The sequence below is a fragment of the Crassostrea angulata genome, chromosome 1 (genome assembly GCF_025612915.1).
Source record: "Crassostrea angulata isolate pt1a10 chromosome 1, ASM2561291v2, whole genome shotgun sequence".
NCBI lineage: Eukaryota > Metazoa > Mollusca > Bivalvia > Ostreida > Ostreidae > Magallana > Magallana angulata.
The window spans coordinates 47,565,848-47,590,991 of NC_069111.1; the positions used below are offsets into that span (position 1 = coordinate 47,565,848).

Genomic DNA, 25,144 nt, shown 5'->3' on the forward strand with positions numbered 1-25,144 from the left:
TATCACTTCAACCTTTGAAATATATTTTATTATTACTATGATTAAAAATAAAAAACAAAACAACAATAAACATGATAAAAAATAAGATGGCATTTTTAAACACCTTTGAGATAGTTCCCAATTCAGTTCAACTCAAACAAGTTGATCATGTGACTGGACAAAATGGCCCCTTACGTGTTCAGAATGCGAATGCTTTGGATTACAGTTCTAACTTTATTTATTCCTGCAGTTTCAACAAAGAACAGAAAACCAAACATTGTGTTTCTATTGACTGATGACCAAGATGTTAAGCTTGGGGGACAGGTTCGTTACAGTACATCTATTATCATTTCCATACAATGATTTTCATAAAGCACACAGATCACATAGTCAAATTATTAATATCTAAGAAAAAAAACCCTACCAGTGTTTCATTCTATTTTATCTAAGATTGCAATGTATGCAACGATATGTACATGTCATGACTAAAGATATAACGTTAAATGCTCAATGTAAATTAATTTATGCATTTTACCTGTTTACATAGACCGAAAACAAGAAAAAACCATTTCTTGTTAACATCTATATCGATCTACAGATGTATAATGTATGCATATCATATTGTTTTGCAATGAAAACTTTCATTATACAGTATACTATAGCTAGATAACATAAAAACGTAAACACATTATTGACTTTCACCATCAAACGTTTATACATGTAATTATTCTCTTTGGCAGTAAATGTACATGTATGTGACATTTGCAAGTTGAATCTTTATGTAAGAAGAACAGATGACGTTATTATAGTATTACGATTTATTTACAAAATTTGCATCATATTTATCTTTCAAAGTAGGGAAAATCTATGGATCTAGAAAAAATACATCAAAATTACCAAATATCATTTTCAGTGGTACATGGAAGTGAACCTTGTTTTTTAACATTAGTTTAATGTATAAGTTACGTGTATGTTTTAAATATTTTTGCCCATAAGATGTTTGAAATTTCATATAAAAGCTTATCGTTGTACAAAAAAGGTTGTAGTCTCCGTTAAGAAATGAAGTAGATATTTAAATTATTTGAAGTTACGGTTATTTATTATTCAATTTAAACAAATACGCTACAAAAAAGTATGGTATGAATTAACGGTACTATTCAATGAGAAAGCTTATGCTTTTATTAAGTTTATGCTTTTATTTAGACACCAATGACCAAAACAAAGAATCTTGTTGGTGACAAAGGGATAATCTTCGAAAATATGGTAAACATTTATCAAGATTTTTAAAGAGAGACATCAAATTAATAATTACAAATCCTGAATTTTATGTTAACTGACGTTTTTATAATCCCCAGTACGTTAGTGCGCCCCTTTGCTGTCCCAGTCGGTCAAGCATCTTGACCGGGAAATATGTCCACAGTAATGGCGCCGTTAACAATTCTCTGACGGGAAACTGTAGCAGTCCGTATTGGCAACGGACACAGGAAGTCAAGGCATTCCCCACCTACCTCAAAGGCCAGGGATACTCCACCTTCTTTGCCGGGAAATATCTAAACCAGGTGGGAAATAGTTCGCCGCAGATTCAGAATGATCCAACATAGAAAATGGTGCCCATGCACCATACCCATTGCTATTTTTTCAGTCTCAACTACTTATCAGAATGTTATGCCTACAATTAAACGATATAGATAAACTGAATGAATTTATTTTGCACTTCTTCAAAATCTAGGACAAGAACGTATACGGGTTAATTTTGATCTAAAATAAGACGCTTGCAACCAATTAGTTGAACAGACTAACTGTATAACTTATAATTCATGTAAAGTTACGTACAGACTAAAATAATTTATTCAATGTGTTTAAGTATGGGACACCGATGGCGGGAGGGGTGGAGCACGTACCCCCGGGCTGGGATTGGTGGATCGGTCTGGTGAGTATACACAAAGCGGTCAATCATTTCTGTAGTAATTTATATCAGTTGTTGGTCTGTAATTTGTTTGTAATGTTTGGTTATATTTACAACTTACAAAAAACTACATGATGATATTTCAGATCATTGTTTACACAACTGAATGAGTTTCCAGCAATAATATTTAACTACTGCATTCTATCTGTGTATATACATGTATGTATTCATTGCTATGATTTACATTCCTTTACTAAATGTTTCATGAGGTTGGGAACTCTAAATACTACAACTATCACCTGTCTGTGAACGGTACCCTGGAGGTCCATAAGGATGACCCCAAGACCGACTACCTCACCGACATCATAGTAAGTCAGTCACCCCCGCCACTCACCGACGTCATAGTTAGTCAGTCACCCCCGCCATCCCTACACTCCGTCCCGGTTTACCTTTTATTTCATTTAATTTGATGAATTTTATAGAAAAAAATACCCATACCTGGCTATCAGAGAAACACATTTAAAATCGATATATGGATTTCTTAATTAACTTTATAACATATACTTATTTGCTGTTAAAAGAGGAGGTGACGCCACAGAAACGCGCGGTAATCTGTGACTACCGTGATATAATTGTACTAATAAAAGTCTATACATGTACCATCAACAAATCTCTTATTTGTCTCAGATAGTAGAACAATTACTCTATCCTACCGTGATATACATTGTATCTTGATATCAAAGTTTGCTTAATGTATACTTGATTCCGTAATTTGTGTATGTATATGATAACCGTATTGTGCATTGAATTATATGTCATATTCTATAATGGGGGAATACTGCAGTTTCAGTTTACATGTATGTATGTTGATTAATTGTACTGGGTTTGAATGTTATGATAAAAAAATTATCTTTAATAAATAAAATTTGTCTATGATTTTTTCTTCTATAGAATAGACGGGCCACATCATTTCTGAGTCTACAGAACTCGGACTCCGCCCCTTTCTTCATGATGTTGTCCACCCCTGCTTGTCACGGTCCGTTCACCCCCGCCCCCAAATACCAGAACAACTTCCCCAACAAGACAGCCCCACGGGACGGAAGTTATAATAAACACGGTCATGTAGGCCAGAGCTTTAGGATTTATTAAAACTCACGATCCATATAATGTGTCCTAACTTGGATATTATGAGCTCAGACAATGCGTTAGACGTATTTTATTATTTATATTTATAGATCATGTTATTTTTCATTAACTTACTAAAATGCATATGTTTTTAGGACAAGCACTGGTTAATACAACAAGCAATAACACCGCTACCCAACGACACGGTCAAGACGGAAGACCAAGTGTTTAGAAACAGGTAGGGACGTCTTTTGATGACATGAATTAAAAAAAATCATATATTTGCATTGCAACAAAGTACATATATACATGTAGCATTTTATGTATGACCGAAGTGTGAAGTCAAACTAAATTTTCAGATGTGTTGGGTAGTGTTAAGGTATGTTGTTATACGAATACGTCCATCGGGAAAATCGACATTTAACACTATCAAACAAAACGCCATTACACTGTCACATAAAACGATATAGTGCTATTTTACAGCATACATGTACATAATACATGTACATTGTATGTTACGTGCGCCTCAATTGTTGCGTTGTTGTGGCATGAAATCCCCCCATCCAGTCGGCCCACTTTCCCCAATGTTTTGTTGCATTTTTATTTTCAAATTACCCCATCCGTTGGACTTTAAAAGCTGTACATGTATGTATTTGGATGGTCTGAAATGGTCTTAATTAATTGATACTTGTGTTAATGACTATTAAAGGTGGCGGACGCTGCTCTCTGTTGACGATATGATGGAGAACATCGTCAATATTCTCCAAACGAAAAACCTCTTGGAAAACACATACATCGTATTTTCTTCCGACAACGGGTTCCATTTAGGTGAGCATTTGCTGTTGTCTGCATAAGGCTCCTGCATTACGTTGAAATGCCTGACATTTGATAGCGATATCTCTTTACACAGGCCAGTTTTCTATGCCCTCTGACAAGCGTCAGCTATACGAGTTCGACGTCCGTGTGCCGCTAATGATCCGAGGACCAAACGTCACAGCCGGCCGAGTGGTTAAGGTATTACTGTACTGTCGGCTCATTCTTCACTCAACAATGATCAATCCCCATGTAGTCACTGAAGCCTCTGTCAACGTCTATTTTAGGGGGTTTAAGTTGGGGTTTTTTTAAGTTGATTTATTTATTTTCTATCATGCATGAAACGACTGTGTTACGTGTACATGACTGTTGAAAAATTATCTATTATTATTTCTCATAATTTTTAAAACTAAAGATCACTAAAAGAACTTGAAAGGAAGAGAGCTTTGTTCATTCGGACAATGCATTGTTATAGAGTGAAAATCAAATCGATTAATTCATGCATGGTTGATGCAGATACAATACATGGTTTATATAGAGAGAAATCAATCAAATCGATTGCATGATTCACGTCCTCTCAAGGGCTGACCACCCCACTCCAGAGGCGGATCCAGCTATTTGGAAAAGGGGGGGTTCCAACTGATGAAAATCAATACGGGCAAAATTCATTAATTGTCAATAAACAAGCGGGTCATGTAATTTTCTTTCAAATTGTATTTTTCGTACGAAACGAAGTAAAAATTATCTATTATGATACTTAAGAAAGTTAATAAACTAACAATACATTTGAAAGCGGCTTAAAAAAGTAAAACGAATGCGTGTACTCGTACTTGAACGTCGTTATTTTTTAAGTTATTGTTTTGTATTTCTTTAATTTTCCACATGTTTACTCAGTGTAGTAAACATCGGATGCTGAAGGGGAGTACAATGTACATTATTTCGATAAAAATTCGATAGGGTTTTTTCATATAAGAACAAAATTACGATACGTTGTATTAAATTCTTTAAATAAGCAATTTTAAAAGCATTTATTTGAGATAACTACAGTATTTATATTATAAATGGGGAAAATTGCCTTTAAATAGGCATTAAAATTTTTCAAAAAAATTCACATGTCCCAGAGAAAGGGGGGTTCCGACCCCCGGACCCCCCCCCCCCCCCCCTGGATCCGCCAATGCACTCTCTGTTTATGGGATAATTGATAGGGGAAAAAATTGTTTACAACATGAATATTAATAACGATGTTTAATAAATAACAGGAGCAGGTTATGAACATAGATTTAGCACCGACATTCTTAGAGATGGCTGGTCTTCTTTCAACCCCGGGGCAGATGGACGGACTGTCCTTGGCCCCCTTCTTTTCCTCTGCCTCCAATCAAACCTGGGGCCGGTCAACCATTCTTGTAGAACACCAGGGAGAATACCATGAGAATACACCCGGATGTCCGCAATTCGGACGACAAAATATGGCGGTATGGTTGAAATCGGGAAAAGTGTTCTTCCAAATGATCATCTGATTGAAAATTTAAGCAGATGCAGAAAGTCTTTATTTACTATTAAATATATATAAACATTTGTTTTTAACATTTTACTTCATACAGAACTGTAATAATCATTGTGTATGTGAAGATTCTTGGAATAATACGTACTCCTGTGTGATTAAGCGAGAGTCTGCAGTCTCACCCAGTCAGCCGGGCCGCCGTGTCAAATATTGCTTACTCAAAGACAACCAGGTAACCATGACATCGCATGCTAAAAACGCAAATTTGTCTACTATGCAAAAAAAAAAACATTGTGTAAAAAAAATTATTTCACAGATTTTTTTTTTGTAAAGATGAAAACGACTTCATACAGGACTTAAAAACCACAGTTGAATTTGTTTTTTGTTTCTTTTTTCATAGAATTTTCAAGAAATGTACAATTTGGATACGGATCCAGACGAATTTAAGAATCTGGCCGTCACTTTGCCAGAAGACAAAAAGAAAGATTATTTGAACTTAATAGAACATATGGAAATGTGTAGTGGAGAATCGTGTCATGTATGATGAGAGAGAGAGAGAGAGAGAGAGAGAGAGAGAGAGAGAGAGAGAGATATTTCGTCAATATATACAAATATTTTAGATTATTTACAATCTGTGCACTGTGCAATATTTTGTGTTTTTTAATAAAGAAATAAGAAAAATTGTATTTGTTTCCATTTATTATTTGTATAACATGTCAGTTATAAAATACATGTATAATAAAGGAAGCGTAAAATTAAGTTATGTTATTGAAATTGCAATAAAACAAGAAAGGAACTATACGCCTCGACACTCCGCGCAGATCCCTCCTTTAGTGTTCGTTAAAAAATCGATAAATATCAATATTAAGCCGACAGCATCATCATGACAGGATTAAGTTGTGGATTCAAGAGAAGGGCAAATAAATGCTTAGTAAAACTTCCTTGGTTGTAATAGCAGTACATTATTTCATGCAATTTCCGACACCCAATTCATATTGATAATAATATGAAATTTAAGTAAAATTTGCGTGAGTTTTAGTCGGATATGTATATGGTTGTGTAAGTTTTGTCCGCAGAATTGTTGTACATGTATGAAATAACAAAGAATATCTAGGATTTTTTTCTCAACTTTTTACATGAAAAACCCAAATATTTTAAAGTTAAACCAACAGTGGAAAAAAAATAAGGCAAAATTATGTTTCATCGAAATGAAGTATGCACCATGGTACACAAAAACCCCCAAATCTTATAACGGTAATTATGAAATTTCATTTAATGAGAATATCCTCTAACACGTAAATTTCAATGGGTAACAATAATATAATAGATATCTAAAAATATTTTATATGTACAGTAACTGGAAATTATACTGCAAGTGACAAACACGTGAAAAAAATTAATCATAAAAAAACAACATTTGGGGCGCTCGTGACATACACGTGAAAAAAATTAATCATAAAAAAGGATCCATAAAAAAAAAATTTGGGGCGCTCGTGACAAACACGTGAGAAAAATTAATCATAAAAAAATAACATTTGGGGCGCTCGTGACATACACTTGGGGCGCTCGTGAATTGTACTTGGGGCGTTCCAAAAAAAATTTGGGGCGCTCGTGCATGGGGCGCTTTGGCTTTGGGGCGAAGTGACCAGCACCCTTCTGCATAATGCAGTTAATAATTCTAGTCTCTATTTGAGCCCCTTTGGGTAAATCGAAGTACCTTTATATCTGTAAATAACATCGGGTTCGATATCCATTCATTAGCTCGATTTTCCTCGAATCTTCGGCGAAAATTTTAGATCATGCATCGAGAGTGATGAAGAGGGTACGCCATGAGCAGATAAATTTATCTGTTCACCATTACTTGAAACGGAGACAGTTTCTAGTAAGTCATTAAAGTAATCAGAACTGGTTAAATAATAATAAAAAAAAACACGAAAAAGTGGGTTTCCATTAGAGAAGTGAAAATCAACTTTACATTACAACTGTACAAATTATAAATGCTGAAAACCACAAGACCTTTAATAAACAACATTATTCATCTCGTCTTTTCAAAGTAACAACTTTTTTCAGGACCATGAAAGTTCTCAAAAGAAGGATTCGCGATGGGCCCAAACTATTAGTGATATGGCAGTGAACAATGCCAGCAATGGTGAGATAACTGTTGACAATCTTCTAACCTACAGTAGCATCAGTGGGGATGCCAGTTCATGTGATGAACAATTCTCCAGGTAATACTTAAGTCCAGGATAAACATTTATTTATCAAACATGTCAAATGAATTCAATTTCAAATTGATTTGATATCATATAGCTTAATTCAAGTATAAGTTCCTATTACAAAAATCAGTATTTGTATTATCTTCTTTTTCATCATAGAACACCGAATACTGGTACTAAGAATTAATGAAAATGAGTAAGACCAGTACATTTTTCTTCAGGTTGAAAGCATACATAAACAAAGGAAGTGAACCATACAGGAGCCAGCTTCAGCCCCTGTTGTACCCGTTGTTTGTTCACCTGTACCTTGATCAGTTGTGCAATGGACACAAAACACCAGGTAAAGTACCAATATATTGTCAAACTGTGGTAGGTGTTAAAAAAGGGACACACAATATCCCCTGTATGTTAATTTTTTTGTCAAATTGATATATCAAATCACATATAAAATAGCAATAAAAAGAGAAACAAAGATCTCAAACGTATAAAGCACACTGTTAAAGGGTTAAAGCATTTTACCTGGTAGTTAAAATATTAATGTTCTTTACATCTTACAGCTCATCGATTCTACAGTAAACATTTGAAGTTGTTTGAGAATGAGAAGTCCTTCACCCACACACTTGAATCTATACACAAGTTGTACAACCAATCTGATGTGTCAGGTTGTCTAGAGGCAACAGATTTCAGGTGAAAGTTTAAATCAAAGGCAATCCTGTATATTGTATACAGAGTTTTTTTTTCATAAGATTTGTTTTTACCTCATTATTTGTCATTTTCAACGATTCTGTCTCAAGAGACAATCTGTATTTACATACAAATTAATATTTATTGTATACCTGATTTGAATTCGTATTAATACAATGGAATTCATGGATATTGTTCAGAGAAAATACATGTACCAATCTTAATAAAACTTTCAATTCGCTCCTTGTTTTTCTATTGTCGCTACACAAGGATCTGAAGAAACCCCACTTGAGGTCACCTCCTGTTAAACTTTGTCTTGACCAATGAAATCATCGGTTACGTGTTTTGGAAGTTATGCCAATACAATCTTTGGATTCCATGAGGGCATCGGATATCAACTTCTGCTCCGTCTCTAGCACGTTGATACCAAAAGATTCGAGAACATGTGCTAACGTCCCGTCAACGCTTTGTCAATGAATCCATTTCAATTTGTAACCCGAAAATACCATTTCTTAAAATTGCTCTGATTGGCTTAAATAACTCATGAATATTCTTAAATCAAAGTTCGCCAGGAGGTGACCTCAAGTGGGGTTTCTTCATATCCTTGTGTAGCAACAATAGAAAAACAAGGAGCGGATCAAGGATCTGGTTTTAATCAGATTGGAGAAAATACTTGTTTTTTGGGCTGTGGCAACAAATTATCAATTTTTATAATAATTTGATAGACAAACCCTTGACACTTTTAAGCTTTCAAATGACACTCTGTCCTTGCTTTGGTTTTCTAGGGAGAATAAATTCAAAATAAAGTTATCAGAGGAGGCTTTGGAATATTTACTTAGACATTTAAAGGTAAGAAGCTTGTAAAAGAAAATGCCAGAATTTTATTGCAAAAATGATGGAATACAAGACATACTTGTTGCTGAAATGCAGCAAAAAATTTTAATTATTGATATTTACAAATGTGATGATATATTATTTTATATATTACATGTTATAATCTCCCTTTTGGTTGTATTTCAGCATGAAGACAACAGCACAATATATCAAATTTTTAATCAACATATTAAGTTAGAAAATACAGGTATTTTTGGGTCTACCCATTTCTTTGAGTCATTTCATACTCTTGAAATTTCCATTATTTTATAAGTTTATTTTGAAATGATATTTTAATGCAATAAGATGTGATATATCACCTGGATGCATTTAATGTGAAGAAATAAATTAATGGATTTTTAATTCATAGATAATGTGTGTTTTGTAAATTAGTTGACAATGAAGCCAAAGGAAAGCTGGATTTAACCGAGGGCTTGAGTACAACAAAGGAGGAGTCTTTTGAGATAAAGGAAGATCCAGAGCACTTGGAGGCTATGTCAGCATTACAACTGTCAATCAGACAAGTGAGGGAGGGGCCTCCATGTCTACCCTCCATTTGTTTCTACACATTCATCAATGCATACCAAGGGTTAGTTCATTCCTTCAGTCACAGTTGTCTTCCTTGCAATACATATACAAATGCAAAAATTTTAAGGGGAATGGGGAGGTCTGGGCTCACCTCTCTTGAAAAATTCAAACTTGTAAAGTTACTAAAAATAGGCCTCGGATGTTCCTGGCAAACAAAATTATCCCTCAGATCCCAAATGGAAAAATTCTTCATCTGTGCATGAGAACATGTATACGATTAAGCCATAAATTATTTGAAAGCATACACATATTTGTATACACATAACAAATTAGGGAAACATTTTTATTTAAATGTTGTGTGTTTTTAAATTTGAATTCAGTTTTTGCCTGGTAAAAGGAAAGAACACTTTATAATTGACATAAACGTATCTTTTAATTCAGGCTGTGCACTGTTGATATCTCGCCTGATAAAACCCTCATTAGTGCTGGGTTTGAGGATGCTTCTATCAAGCTTTGGAGCACCACCCCTAGTCTCTTGCAGTCCACCCCCCAAACAGTGGACCCTTGTAAACTGTACATAGCAGCCGATTACTGGAACGTGGACGTTTTAGAAGAAAGGTACGGTAGGCAATATCGTGTACAGGAATGAGAGAGCTACTGCCTTAATTAAGTAGATGTGAAGATGCTTTCAACTGTGATTTTACTGTCATTGAAATACTGAGCAAATTACTTCAACCTACAAGGTTCATGCAACAGGGATGAAATTGCATTTGAAATGTATCATGAAGGTGAACTTCTATGCCATAGTAAACTTTGCCATTACATGTACCATATTTATGGTACAAGAAATGTAGTCCTATTGCATATATATTTGTAAGTCACTAACACATATTACTGTAATAGGATTTACAAAGTGTCGAATAATGTCTTTGAGATTAAAAGACATGTGCATGCATGCGTGATGAAAGCTTTGATTGTTAGATATTGATAGTACCATAAATATGAAAAATATAAAAGAAAATAAAGATTGAATAAAGAGTAGGATCTTTGAATTCTCTTTATTCAATAATTCATTGACTATATATGAACAAATGCTAAATTTGGAAGACAATATTACAAATTGAGGGAAAGTGTGTGACCTGGATTTTTATGATGTGTACGCAAAGTAGTAACCTTTCTGAATAAATTTTGTAATCATTTTTAATTTTGAATTATTTAATGAATCTCTGACTTAACATGATTAACAGTGCTTTATGACACCTGAGTTTCAATGTTTGCCATATGTTTCAGTAAGCCCCGCTACACAGAGACGGTGACCCTGAGGGCCCACAGCGGCTCTGTCTACAAGACCTGCTTCTCCACGGACTCCAAGCACCTGCTGTCTGCATCAGAGGATGCTACAGGTTTAACCTCACACAAATTCAACAAAATAATTTAATTTTCTTTTTTATGTATGAAAATTTTAGAAAAATACAGTGCTCGAACTGTATCATCCTTATGACAGAGCAGGTTACATGTATAGAAAATTATTCAATCTGATGAAGAAATATTAGCTAGACATTTTTGTAATGATTTGATTTCCTGAATCATTGCATCAATATAATTTTTGTAACCCTTTTAGTTCGGTTGTGGGATATGAGCACACATACCAACAAAGTGTGTTATAAAGGTCATAATGCTCCAATTTGGGATCTAGATGTTGGGTAAATATTCCTACAATGTATATTGAATTTACATGAAATAGAAACAACAAAATTCTGTGTAACATTTATTTTTTCTCTGAGATTAACCACCATTGAGTGATTTGAGTTCCTTCTGTTTACAGAAGCATTGGCGGGTACTTTGCCAGCAGTTCACAAGACCGCACAGCCAAACTGTGGGTCAGTGACAGGATTTATCCAGTACGCACATTTGCTGGGCACAACCTGGATGTAGATGTGAGTTTTTTATTCATTCAGTAGTTAAGCCATCTCCTTGCCTAGTAATGGTGCAATTTTAGCCTCTGAACTATGTGATCTTAAGTTTTCAGGCCTTTTAATTCTCTACAGCCCTCAGACCATAAAATTTCAATTTTTATCTGGATTCATTTTATATCTGCCTCAAGTTTAAACTTAAGCATAATGACAGGAGACCTGAATTTGATTCCTTGTAGTGTGTCAAGTTCCATCCTAACTGTAATTATCTGGCCACCGGTTCCTCTGACCGCTCAGTCCGCCTCTGGACGCTACAGGACGGGAAGTCTGTGCGACTGATGCACGGCCACAGAGGAACCATCATGACACTGACATTCTCACCCAACGGAAACTACCTAGCATCTGCAGGTACATGTACTAATATATAAATAGCTGGCTGTGAGGATTTTAAAGTAGTGTATACTTGTTTGAAAAGATAAATTGTAATAATGTATGAGATACTGCCTGGCAAAAGTAGGGACTGGTACAAAATTGCAGCAAGTATAGATCTTCAAACAATTACTTTTAATTAGAATATATATATGTGGCTGCCTAAAATATATAATTCTTGTCAAATTGAAAATCACCATTTTCAATGAGTACTGAATGCCATTCCTTTTTTTTTTACGTCTGAAAAATGATTTATATTCAAGTGTTTTCAATTCAACTCTTTAGTATTTTTTAATTGAAATACAAGTATATATATATATCTATTTTACTAAAATATGACACATCATCTTTTACAACTCCAGTAAATTATGGTTTTGATTACAAATAATAAGGTGAAGATAAGAGAATAAGAGTGTGGGACCTGAGCTCTGGACAGCTGTACAAGGAACTGAAGGGTCACACCGACACCATACACTCCCTGTCCTTTAGTGGAGACAGCACCCTGCTGGCCTCAGGTAACCACCCACACAACACTGATGACTGTCCACCCTCAAAATTTAGATCACAAGTATATGTATTGGTACTTGCATGTAGATAATTGTGAGGTCTTCCGCAAATACAGTTAAACTTTGATATCCCGTGTAACATATGATTGAGTTGGAAGTCCCAACTACAGTTTTATTAAGAATCTTGAATATTTGTAAAATAAAGTTTTGTCTATCTGCCATGAAGTTCAAGATACTGAGATTTGGCTGTACATGACTTTTGCCGACCTGAAACTAAAACTATGATATAAAAAAGCCCACTTTATGCATGTACATGACTGTATATAATTCCCTGTCCATCCTTTTGTTTGGGGTTTTTTAGTATGGAACAACATCAGCAGAAACTATAGAAGGAAAAAGGTTTACTGTACATTGTATCCATTTTTTCCTGTACATTTTAATGTTTTGAGCATTTGATTGACTTTTGTAGGTGGGATGGACTGTACAATAAAAGTCTGGGACATCAGGAAAGGCGTGGCCAGTAGCAGTTCCCAGTGAGTTCATTCAACTCAGTTACACTATTAACAGATATTAACTCAAGCAATTTGTCATCTAATTATAACATTGTTTTGAAATAATGATACGAGATGATAACTTGAGTGTTATTTATGTTACAGCTCAGATGGAATTTCATCCCCTGAACTGCTAGGATCCTTTTCCGCAAAATCTGCGGTGGTGACTTATTTACAGTATTCAGAGCACAATGTACTCAGAGGAGCAGGGGCGGTGTGAATATAAAATTTGGTATTGCTTGAGTGAGAGAAATTCCCCTGTCTGAAGATTGGAAGAAAACAAAAGGAAGTGATAAGTTCACTGGATGTGTTCAGTCAGATTTGCCATTTGATAGACAAATACTGTAGAGAAATGTGGACCAAGATTTATAGGATTAATCCCCTGTAAAGTACTGTTGAAGTCAGTAATCACTGAAGCGGCTCAGTTGTCAAGGTTTTTTCCAAGTGCAATAACTGGTTATTCCTGTAATATATGATACAATCAAACAATCAAACAATTGGTTACTCTGAGTCAATTTTAACTTAAACAAATTCTCAATGCTTACAAACGATTTCTTACTCTGATTCAGTAACTTAAACAAATTCTCTATACTGACAAACAAATGGTTACTCGAGTCAGTAACTTAAACAAATTCTGTATGCTGACAAACAATTGGTTACTCTGAGTCAGTAACTTAAACAAATTCTCTATGCTAACAAACAATTGAAAATAATCATGGGTTTGGGTAGTGTTTTTCTTTAAATATTTGTAAAATTTATGGCATGCAAGAGGTACTTGCATTTAATTAATGTTCTTAAAAGATCTCAAGAAGAGTAATATGAAAGAATAAATCTTTTATGTACCAGTATATATTGTAATGTTTTTCTTACACAGGCCATCATCAAGTACAAGCACGTATTGTTCAGTTGATGGCTGAATCAATGAATGGCAAACATTGTTTTAGATAAACAAATCCAGGTATACTGGATAAGTTACAGCAATGACAGAAGATATAGGGAAGCAGTATATACCCATTGATCAATTCAAACTTTTCAATGGTTTAACATTTTCCTAATTTAAATTTATTAAACCCAATGCAACAAGTTGGTGGTGGTATAATGTATAATGTTTTAGACCCATGTCAGTCGGTCGGTCTAACAGTCTTCGGTCTGTTCTTTTTTTCTGCGGAACTTCACTTAAACCACAGCTTAGAATTTTGTAAAAACTACGAATAAAATGCGTAGTTGTACATATTACCAGGAATTCCGGTTATTTTTCTGGGAATTTCTGCACTTTTAAACTTGGACATTTATTGAATGCAGTAATGGACAGTGTGTTAGCGCAAGTTCTCCTCCCAAACTGCTGCACACAGAATTTTATTAAACTTTGAAGGTAATGTAACCCAAGGACAATGTGTAGGTGTGCATATTACCGAGAAATTCCGATTCCTTTTTTTTTTTTTTTGGGGGGGGGGGGGTTAGAATTTAGACTCTTCTGAAATTAGAATTTTGGCCATGCCTGTATATAGAATGTTCTACCTAATGAAAAGTTTGTCAAGGCGACTCCTCTTAAACTGCCGTACAAACTTTCAATTTATGAAACTCTATTGGTTATAAGAACACCATGTGTAGATGGGCAAATTACCAAAAAACTATCTAGTATTTTTCTGGGATATTTGGCCCTTTTCAACATTGAGGTCTGGCCATCTAATGACTATAGTAATGAGAATACTTACACTTTGTAGTGTGAATATGGTATTTGAATTAACTCAATCTATATGAAACTTTATAAGTAAATTTGGGATTGTGTTGCTGTCAATACACCTTGAATTAATTTTCCAGAATTTTTCATTTGTGTCCTTATTTTTTCCACTTTGAGGTTATGGCTCATGCATACCTTTCAGTGGCAATTATGTACTAATTTACGTTTTCACCCTGGGGAAAATGTGTATAGCTTCCTTAGGGTCCTCGAGATAGAACGAAACCAAAAAAGTATAATAATATATTTATTTTAAAACTAATGAAGAAACTGCAATTACAACATTGTTACAACGAAGTTTCTAAACTCAAGCACTAAAAGTAAAAGATCTGTCTTTACAAAATAAACATTCACCTGCAATCAATATACGGTTTTACCGTACGTAATATAAGCGGTCTTCGGTAGTAAGGAAAAGATAATTTATTGTTCTTAAAACATTTTAAATAAGTTCAAAATTAAAAAAAAAAGTCCTTCAATTTCCGATTCACTCCCTATAACGTAATTTTGGTGGACACACAAATTACTGGGGTTTTCTGGCGAGAGAAGTTCCTCTTCATGGTTAAAACCGCTGAGTAGCTTCTCTGTATACGCATAGTTTGGTTTTCCAGTCTTTCTTTTAGGTCAATCAGGGTTTTGAACAATGATAATTTTCTTTCCGCTGGAAATTTACCCTCCAGAAGCCTCCTCTGCTCTATCCGGGCTTTTTCTTCCTCCTGAGCCTCCTTAATCTTATTCTGCACGACTAATTTCTCAAGACGTAGCTGGTTTATCTTCTCTTGAAGACTTTGTTTCACTTCCGGTAACGTACGTTCACTAGATTCCGCTTCCTGTCCTACGGCGAAATCCATTTCTTGAGGTTTGTCATCTTCCTCCAATGGCGAAAATTCTCGGCATGACAAATTAGAGTTCATATTATCGATGTCGATTCTTTCATCGTCGTCCGAGCTTAGAGTCCCATCTCGAGTCAGACTTGCGTAGCCTGCGTCCAGAGATTCTTGCATTAAACCCTCCCTTGTGACGTCATTAGCATTCGTCATTGGATACGAAATTATGCTAGAATTATCTGAACGGTCTTCATTGTTTGCCATTTCTGTGTCATCGTCTGTGGTATTTTTGTGATAATCGGTGTCATACACGATTTCCTGTAAAAGGTCCTCAATAGAAACTCGTGTGTAGTCGGCCTCGGACATCCCCTGCTCTAGGATCAAGTCAAGGTCATTTTCATATGGTGCATTATAAGTGTATGTTAGGTTGCTATTGTCCCAGTCTTCATCAAATGTGTGACACTCCCAGTCAATAGACACGTCACCCTCGGATATTATAGACCAGCGATAATGGGTCTCAATGTTCTTTTCTGCAGACCGTCTCTGGCGTTTCGAAATGAAAAGATTCTCTTGCGCTTCAAGTATGTCGTCTTTCTCGGGAATATTACACACTACAAGTCTTTCAACAACTTTGCTTTCCTTTCGACTCCCTAAATTCTGAATTTCAGCGTATTTATTGTCCGAATCCGACTGATAAATGCACAGCTCAGTGGCTGGAACCTGAATCCAAGGGTTGGTTCGAATCCTCGTTCTTGGTTTCAAGCTGTTGAATTGTCCTATATTTTCATAAGTCACAACGCTCTGTTCTAGGGTTTGTAACTCTGTCTCCGAAGTTTGCTGAGTCGCGTGCGTTCGGTTTGCTCTTGATCGGAGGGTTTCAAACAAAGTGTCCAAGTCTGAATGAAGATCCACCAAATTGGATATACTGTTCTCACGAGAGTGGACTAAAACTTCGGCATGGTCGAAATGTTCAGTGACAGTATTTGTTTCTTTTAAATTGTCCTTGCATTTGCCAAAATGTTTCTTCTTTTTACTTTTGGATTTTTGAAAGAAGTTGCTGGGAAGAAGCTGTCGAATCTTCATTGTTCTTGACCTAGAATGAGAAATTATTGTCAAAGTTTTTCATTAATGTAGCATATTTTCGTCTAAAAGGGAACAATTTTAATTAGTTTCCTATCAAGACACTTCGGTATGGTATTCTTGACCAGTGAGGTCTTAGAAGACCCAGTCTGTTGGAAATACCAACATTCAGGTTCATTTTACACCGTCTTAAAATTATGGACAATCCACCTGTCTATAATTTCTTTTCCTATTCATAAATATATGAAACATGCTGGCTGACAAAAATAGCGGAGGCACCAGTCTCCCCAAAAATGCCCCGCGCTTGTCTTGAAGTTTTAAGGTTGAATATACGTACAGATTGGATCGATCGACTTAAGCTACAATAAGAAGACGGACGTCGGGCGTCACTGACCGATGTTATGCTCCAAATGTTTGCACTCGGCATAAATGGAAGAATTGTCTGTTCCATCAATAAAACCTACTGATTGACAATAACAATTATTTACCTACTTTGACTAACAATATATGGATAAATGAAGAGAGATTCTGAGAGAAATTTAGACGTGAATTGCGGGTGCATTCTTTCTCTACAATGCTCGCTACCATCATATCCGCATGAACAACACCAAAGAATTGCAACTCTACAATACTTTATTAAATCTGTATATATTTAATCAGGAAAAGTTTTGTCACCTAGTTCTCTTTATAACGCTAAATCATTAATGCTTATAATGTATATTTAAATCTGCATACATAAAATGAATCGGTTTCTCCAACCTGACATCAATTCAAAGTGAATGAAAAGTTGTTTAACTATAATAAAGTAAAAATTTAAAATGTAATATTTTCCATCATGAAACCTACCTTAAGCTGTTTTACAATATGGGCATCCCTAAAACTCTGACAAATGGATATCCCAGAATTATCGGATTAACGTGTTCAATTGACACGTTCTACTTTGCGTAGTTATATGTTTTCTGTGTCCCTTTGTACCAGATAAACAGATGTCATAATCCTTATTCTTTTTTTATTAACTCAGCTGTTGGGGGTAACTTAATAGCAATTATACCTCTGATTCACTTTCAAGAGTACCGCGCTGAATAAACACATAAGTTGTCATAGTCCGGTCTCGGACGAAATCACGATTTAATTACACATAATCGATGCATAATTAATATGCCTTTAATTGTAGCTACATAAGGTAGAAGATTTTTCGAACAGTGGGCCTTTTATTCCGTTACCAAATATGTTTTACTATGAATTGGTAAAACATTTTCGTTTCGAATAAACTTGGGATATGCCATACAATACAGTGCCGTCATAATTTAAAATGACAACTAAGAATTATGCAGAATTGATACATTTGTTTCCAATATATTTGTCAAAATCTAAAATGCCTAAAGTGAAAATGATGAGAAAAAAGGTCGAAGCTGGACAGTGGGTGGAGGGGGGGGGGGGTCATCGAGGGTTAAATAATGAGAGAGAGAGAGAGAGAGAGAGAGAGAGAGAGAGAGAGAAGCATTATTATGTATTGCTGATATGTATAGGAAATCTGATTTTCTCACGCAACCCATATCGGAGAATATTGATCTGACGAATTCCAACAGAAGCCGATGACTCATCCGCGTGTTGTGTATTCCATATCGATCTCATAATGAAATCCAACACCAATATTTAATGAAGATGTAACCCAATACTCTGTAATTGCTATATTGTCCCGCGATAGCTAGTAGGTTTGTGACTGTTGCAACCGACTGTGGGAAAAATGATGTATTGCATTAATGCTCCATAAATGTTATCAACAGTCAAACTTTGCACAGACAATCGTCAACCAAAGTTAATTTTTCCCTTGATAAGCACACTCGTACTACATGTGACGAAATATTTTACAATGCGTTTTGATATGATCGTATGTCGATTTTTATAGAACAGAAAACACAATTTTAACAAAAAACGATTTATTTGAATAAATACATGTTCATCGTTAAAATGCAATTTAAACTGTTTTAATTTATTTCAGAGAATATTATGAAGCAGGTTTTTTTGTGCCTGGTTTGTGTTTCGAGGGGGGAGGGGGGGGGGGGCACGTGGGTCATTATCAAAATATGCAGACTTTTGAAAAATGAAAAACATGAGAAAATTATTGCTGAAAAAATTACTTTGATTGCAAAAAACACATTTAACAAACAATGAAGTATAACATCTAAAAATTTGCAAACATTGGAATCTACCATTTGGTTGATAATTAGACTGAAATTTAATTAACTGTGAACATTTTGTCAGTGGTGTAACAGGTATATAGTATAGGAAAAAATTCTTAAATAAAATAAAATAATTCTTTTAAAATGATGGACATAAAGCTTATATCAACAAAATTCATTTAAAGTTATTAGAATTAGATAACAGAAAATATTTGACACATTTACATAGTGACCAACATAACATTTGAGACAAAGTCTTGCTGTTACCCAACAAATTTTTAATTTGAGCATTAAAAAGAACACAACTGGATTTTTCTTTCAATGGAGCATAAAAAAGACATTACTAAAAATGCACTAGTGTTTTCAAATATACATGTATTATTGTCAGTTAATTTTATTAGGAGAAAAATGTTCATGTTACACCACTGATTATTATGTTTTACCACTGACATAAAGTTACACCACTGACCTAGCGATAATAAATAAGAGATAAGCATGTTAAATTTTGTAAAATAAACTAATTTCTATTTTTGATTGCATTTAAAACGTGATAAATTTGATCTTAAATAAAAGTTTTCGTGCCTCATTCTTTCATAATCTGAAGATAGACACACTGTTACACCACTTATAATCAGTGTTACACCACTGACAGAAAAATTGCATGTAGATGTTTTTTTTACAGTAATTCACTCATTCTTTGATGTTATATTTTTTACTATTGGCTTCCACACACTTTTATCCACCTTGTACCGAGTTCGAACTTTCTTTGCCTCATCAATCTCACAAACAACATCGTCAATACTATACCAGCTCATATCAATCATAGATTTTGGACAATTAAATTGAATTTTCTCCAATTTTCTCCAAAATCAATGCATACAACGCATATACACTTCCTCTTTGTCTATGTATGTTTGTTGAAGCTCAGCTAGCATTTGTTACCTTTAAGCATTTGAAAGATTTTAGTATAACATAATAGGGAATGTAAAATGTCAGTGGAATAACATATCTTATAATACACTATAAGTCATTAAAAAGTTTGATTTTTTAATAAAAATAAAATGTGGATAATTTCATTTCTTTATTAGATTAAATTTGTTTTTACTTTTATCTTTTAATCATGTATTTAAATGAGTAAAACATAATTAGAGCATACAAAATGTCAATGGTGTTTCAAATAATGTCAATGGTGTAACAGGTCTCATTTTCCAGATTAAGAAAACACAACTGCAATTAAATAGTCAAGCTCTCTTTATTGTGACAGTGTCTAACTTGTAAAATTGATAAATAACAATTGTTCAAAATGCTCAAAATATATATGAAATGGAAGAAAAAGTGAAATAATTAAATAATGTCATGTGGTGTAACAGTTTTTTCAGTGGTGTAACAACAATTTTTGGTTACACCACTGACCGTTATACCACTGATGTATCCATAGTAAATGTAGCAGTATGACCAAAGAGAACAGATACTACACAAAGCTACATAGCCTATGTTATAATGTGATAAACATTCATCATTTATGTGAAAAACTTTTTTGTTCTTTCATAATAGAAAACCTTAAATAGCACGTTATCCCACTGACACAGTTTACATTGTATTTTTCGGAGCAAACAAATATTTTCTGCCATATTTTCTATCACAATGAAGTCATCACTGATATATTTATCTTTTTAGTTGCAGGGAATGATGTCACTATGATCTGGGGGATTCCAACTGTAGTACAATATTATTTACTTGATGTATTTTAAGATATTTTTATATAATTTGCCTTGTAACACCAATGACAAAAATTTTTTGTACAAGCATATATCTCATCAAATTCATTGTTTTTAAAAGAGAACTTGTTAAGGAGCATAGCAGAAATTAAAATATGAATGTTGTTTTAAAAATTAATGGTGATTTTTGGAATAAAACCTCAATATTATTGAAGATATTGTAGGTTAAAGACGTTGGAAAAATTTAATGACAACTTAAATTCACTGAAATCTCATAGAAAATAATATTTTTTTTATACTTTAAGCAGTAAAATTGTCGATTTATTTGTTCAACAATATAGGTTTAAGTTTCTAAAATCCAATGGTACTGTATATATTCCCCAGAACATTATTTTTCCCCCTTTAAATTGACACTGACACAAAAGGCTGCATATTTTGATAATGACCCACGTAAAGTCGAGAAGCCAAAATTTCTGGCACCAAATTTCTTCAAACACCTAAGCGTCTAACACCAAATTACTCATCCGTGAATGGGGGTACGATCGATTATAATGTTTCGATATCAACTTCCAACATCATTTTTTCCTACAAATTGAAAACTTTGATGGATCAAACAGCTTGTTTGTTTATGTTTCAATACATTTATATAAGAAAAGAAAGTTTAAAGCCCTGTTGCTACATTCCTGCGTTAGGAAAATAACGAAATTACGGGAATTATTTTTTTAGTGATGAATTAGTCATCGTTATTCCTTTGAAAACTCTAATGATGAATAATTAAATCAAAGCCACTCCTTTCGAAATCTCTCTAACATTAAAATCATTTGCTGTATTATGTCTGAAAACCCGTGAATACTTCATTTTCAATACATTTTGGAAAAACAAACAATTTTAAAAAATATTACAGGGAAGCCATCCATATGAATTAGACATCATTATTCACCCGGTTACTTGTAGGACTTTTTTTGGAATTGAAAATCGCTCTGTTGAAATCACAACTAATAATTCCACTAAGCAAGCTAAAAGTATTTAATATATGACATTGGTAATCACATATCGCTACTAGAAAGCTCCAAAAGCCACAAACACATAGCCTGGCTGCTCGATTTCAACCTTTTATTTTAAAAATACACAGAGTTTGTAAACAAAACAGCACCGGTGTTGTTACTTGATATGATTTGCTTTGATATGATTGTTAAAATAATCTTCTCTGACATACATGTAATTAAACAGTAATTACATATGATCCTCCAACTTGACATAAATGTTTTATTAGGTTATTGAATTTTAACACACTTTCGTTATTATTTATTATGAACACACCATTTATTTTAAAGTATTCCTCTAGAGTCTGTGACGAAAACAGAATTTATTTTGCAACGTCTATAATTAATTGGTGTAAAATCTATCCAAGTTTTACAGAATACCTGCATCGTAACTTGCTTTTCCTAGAAAATTTATCCGAGTGCATTTGCACTAAATGACACATAAAATATCGAACACAAAATGAAGGAAGATATTTCATAAGATCATATTACCTGTACAGCTTCCTTCCTTCTGATCAGAGTCCTCCAAATTCCGAAGCATCGGCATTTCTCTTATAAGCTGTTGCTCAAGAAGGCTTTCTTGGTATGGGTGATTCATTAAGCCCGAGAATTCCACATCCTATATCGATCCATGCAACCCGACTTCTTTCATTTCTGCTAGTCCCTCGTTGTGCTAGGCATTCGTAAATCGATGCCACCATACAGTAGTTCGTTAATTAGTCTATAAGCGCCAAACAATGTTTTGAGTATCACAATTGACGCGGTCAGAAAGAAAATTACATTAGAAATCTATTTGAATTTTTCATATATAAAATGGAAATTAACATCTAAAAGCCCTTTCACAGTTGACGCACGAGCAATTTACAACACTTTGCAATCGGAATGTTTTAGCTTCGCACGAGGTCTCGCATACGTTGCACGATGTCCCGCAATCATAGAATGCGTTTAGGTGGTCGCATTAAGTCTCCTTAAAATAATGGACATGCACACTATTCGGACGCGACCAAATGCGATCCTAAATTATTGCAATGCAACGCATGAACTTTAGTACGAACGTCATACAACGTTTTGCATACTTGCAAAAGTGATGCACGATTTTTAAAGATGAACACCAGCCGTCTATGCGTGTGTTTTGCGACCATGAGACTGTTGCTCAACGTGTCTTATGTAATCTTGCAACGTTTTACTTTCATTGCACGATTTATCAGTTTCAATTTGCCATGATTTGCCACTAGCATATACACCCTGTATAAGCATCTCTGTTTCAGACCACAGTTGACCATGGATGCTGCTTCGTCAACACTTTCAGACCACAGTTGACCATGGATGCTGCTGCGCCAATACCTCCTCGCCGTCTGCTGGGTTTACTGAATCTCTCCTCGCTGTCTGCTGGGTTTACTGAATCTCCGAGCACAACTCCAGAAAAGACATATGGGCGTGCTGGCGTTTCTTATTCGTTGTCGACAACGATATGAAAGACAAAGAAGACCTTGGTGGGCAGGTCATGGATTAAGAAGCGCATGTTACCCCCTCTGACTCGCACAAGCATTCCTACCATGGAACGGATGATCGCACGAGCGCCGCACGTCCACCTGATCACTTGCATTATCATACAACACTCGCTTTTTATTGTAAAACAGTCGCATATAGACGCAAAATATATCGCAAGATTTAATGCGTTTGCATCGCACAAAGGTCGCTTTAGATCGAGCGAATTTAGTACGAATTTTCATGTGCGAATATTTTGGCAACAGTCTACGATCCAAATCTTAATTTTACGTCGCATCTGCTCGTGCGCCAATTGTGAAAGGGTCTTTTAAAAGTGGATTTAAAGGGCATAATGAAAACCACATAAGGATTGATGCAGAATATTGCAATAGATAGTTTGAGAACTTGATACTCCGAGTCATAGAATATTTAATGGCAATATTTGACCAGTTTATCCAGGGATATACGTACAGTGATGGATAGAGAAGTTATTCAACTTTAAACTGAGCAATATTTATATTCACTTGATATATTTTCCTTTATTTCTTGCCAAAATCGCATTGTGATTCATATAGAAACTGACAAAAAACTACACAAGATCCAGCTCTTGCCAGTTTAAAAACGAACTGTCTGCAGTTGAATATATATATATATATATATATATATATATATATATATATATATATATATATATATATATATATATATATATATATATATATAGTTTTAGTTTGAACATACTTTATTGTATAATACAAATGGTTCGGATACATTTTTAGCTCACCGAGACGAAGTCAAGGAGAGCTTATGCTATACCCTCGGCGTCGGCGGTGGCGTCGGCGTCGGCGTCCGGACCTGGTTAAAGTTTTTGTTGCAGGTCCTGTATCTAAGCTATTACTTGTCCTATCTTCACCAAACTTGCATGGATGATGCATCTGGACCTACCTATGGACTTGAAAGACTTGGATGCTGAATCTGGGTCCTAAATTTCAGATGCTGGAGGAGGTTAAGGTTGTTGGACCAGGTTAAAGTTTTTGTTGCAGGTGCCCTTTGATAGCAGTATCTTAGTTACTGCTGGTCTGTACTTCACCAAACTTGCATGGATGGTGTGCCTTATGATACTGATGCACCAGACAGGCTTGAGTGCTGAATCTGAGCTATAGGTTTCGGATGCTGGAGGAGGTTAAGGTTTTTGGAGCAGGTTAAAGTTTTTGTTGCGGGTACCCATTGATAGCAATATCTAAGTTACTACTGGTCCTAACTTCACCAAACTTGTATGGATGATGCGTCTTATGATACTGATGCACCTGACAAGCTTGAATGCTGAATCTGAGCAATAGGTTTCGGATGCTGGAAGAGGTTAAGGTTTTTAGAGCTGGTTAAAGTTTTTGTTGCAGGTGCCCTCTGATGATTAATCTTAGTTACTACTGGTCCTAACTTCACCAAACTTGTATGGATGGTGCGTCTTATGATACTGATGCACCTGACAAGCTTGAATGCTGAATCTGAGCAATAGGTTTCGGATGCTGGAAGAGGTTAAGGTTTTTAGAGCTGGTTAAGTTTTTGTTGCAGGTGCCCTCTGATGATTATATCTTAGTTACTACTGGTCCTAACTTCACCAAACCTGTATGGATGGTGCGTCTTATGATACTGATGCACCTGACAAGCTTGAATGCTGAATCTGAGCAATAGGTTTCGGATGCTGGAGGAGGTTAAGGTTTTAAGAGCTGGTTAGATAAAGTTTTTGAAACAGGTGCCCTCTGATGATGATATCTTAGTTATTACTTGTCCTTACTTCACCAGACTTCCATGGATGGTGTGTCTTATGATACTGATGCACTTGACAGTCTGGTTTCGGATGCTGGATAAAGTGAAGTTTTTAGGAACAGGTCACATGTTTAATAGATGATAGTACTATTTCAAACTTGCATAGTTGATTTAACTGTAATATGAATGAATCGCAGAGGTAGCTTCAGATGCAGAGCTTGATCTCCATTATCAAAGATGCTAAAAAATAAATCTTAGTTATTACTGGTCCTAACTTCA

At 34.9% G+C, this 25,144-nt stretch overlaps 2 protein-coding genes across 2 annotated transcripts; one reads left to right on the forward strand and one right to left on the reverse strand.

Annotated features, from left to right (window-relative positions):
* Positions 1–156: 156 nt before the first annotated feature.
* LOC128157032 (TAF5-like RNA polymerase II p300/CBP-associated factor-associated factor 65 kDa subunit 5L) lies at positions 157–13,872 on the forward strand. Its single transcript, XM_052819390.1, has 26 exons — positions 157–303; positions 1,183–1,242; positions 1,335–1,538; positions 1,844–1,909; positions 2,155–2,253; positions 2,837–3,007; positions 3,166–3,248; positions 3,720–3,838; positions 3,921–4,024; positions 5,083–5,295; positions 5,425–5,556; positions 5,725–5,806; positions 7,393–7,552; positions 7,762–7,880; positions 8,098–8,227; positions 9,010–9,073; positions 9,245–9,305; positions 9,491–9,686; positions 10,067–10,243; positions 10,916–11,028; positions 11,247–11,328; positions 11,451–11,562; positions 11,778–11,946; positions 12,360–12,482; positions 12,943–13,006; positions 13,130–13,872. Exons 1-26 carry the CDS (start codon positions 163–165, stop codon positions 13,242–13,244), a joined length of 3,159 nt encoding a protein of 1,052 aa, XP_052675350.1. The 5' UTR covers positions 157–162; the 3' UTR covers positions 13,245–13,872.
* Positions 13,873–14,993: 1,121 nt separating this feature from the next.
* On the reverse strand, positions 14,994–22,723 carry LOC128165581 (uncharacterized). The gene is made up of 2 exons (XM_052830258.1): positions 22,103–22,723; positions 14,994–16,679 (listed from the first exon to the last, which is right to left on the reverse strand). The coding sequence occupies exon 2, from the start codon at positions 16,667–16,669 to the stop codon at positions 15,254–15,256; it is 1,416 nt and encodes a 471-aa protein (XP_052686218.1). The 5' UTR covers positions 16,670–16,679; positions 22,103–22,723; the 3' UTR covers positions 14,994–15,253.
* Between the last annotated feature and the right edge of the window lie 2,421 nt (positions 22,724–25,144).

What these genes read in the sequence shown, in the direction of transcription:
- LOC128157032 (XM_052819390.1), top strand. Translation starts at nt 163, where the DNA reads ATGGCCCCTTACGTGTTCAGAATGCGAATGCTTTGGATTACAGTTCTA. An exon ending in CCGGGAAATATCTAAACCAG is followed by an intron (nt 1,539 to 1,843) that starts GTGGGAAATAGT and finishes AATGTGTTTAAG; the next exon opens with TATGGGACACCGATGGCGGG. An exon ending in TGTGATGAACAATTCTCCAG is followed by an intron (nt 7,553 to 7,761) that starts GTAATACTTAAG and finishes ATTTTTCTTCAG; the next exon opens with GTTGAAAGCATACATAAACA.
- LOC128165581 (XM_052830258.1), bottom strand. Translation starts at nt 16,669, where the DNA reads ATGAAGATTCGACAGCTTCTTCCCAGCAACTTCTTTCAAAAATCCAAA.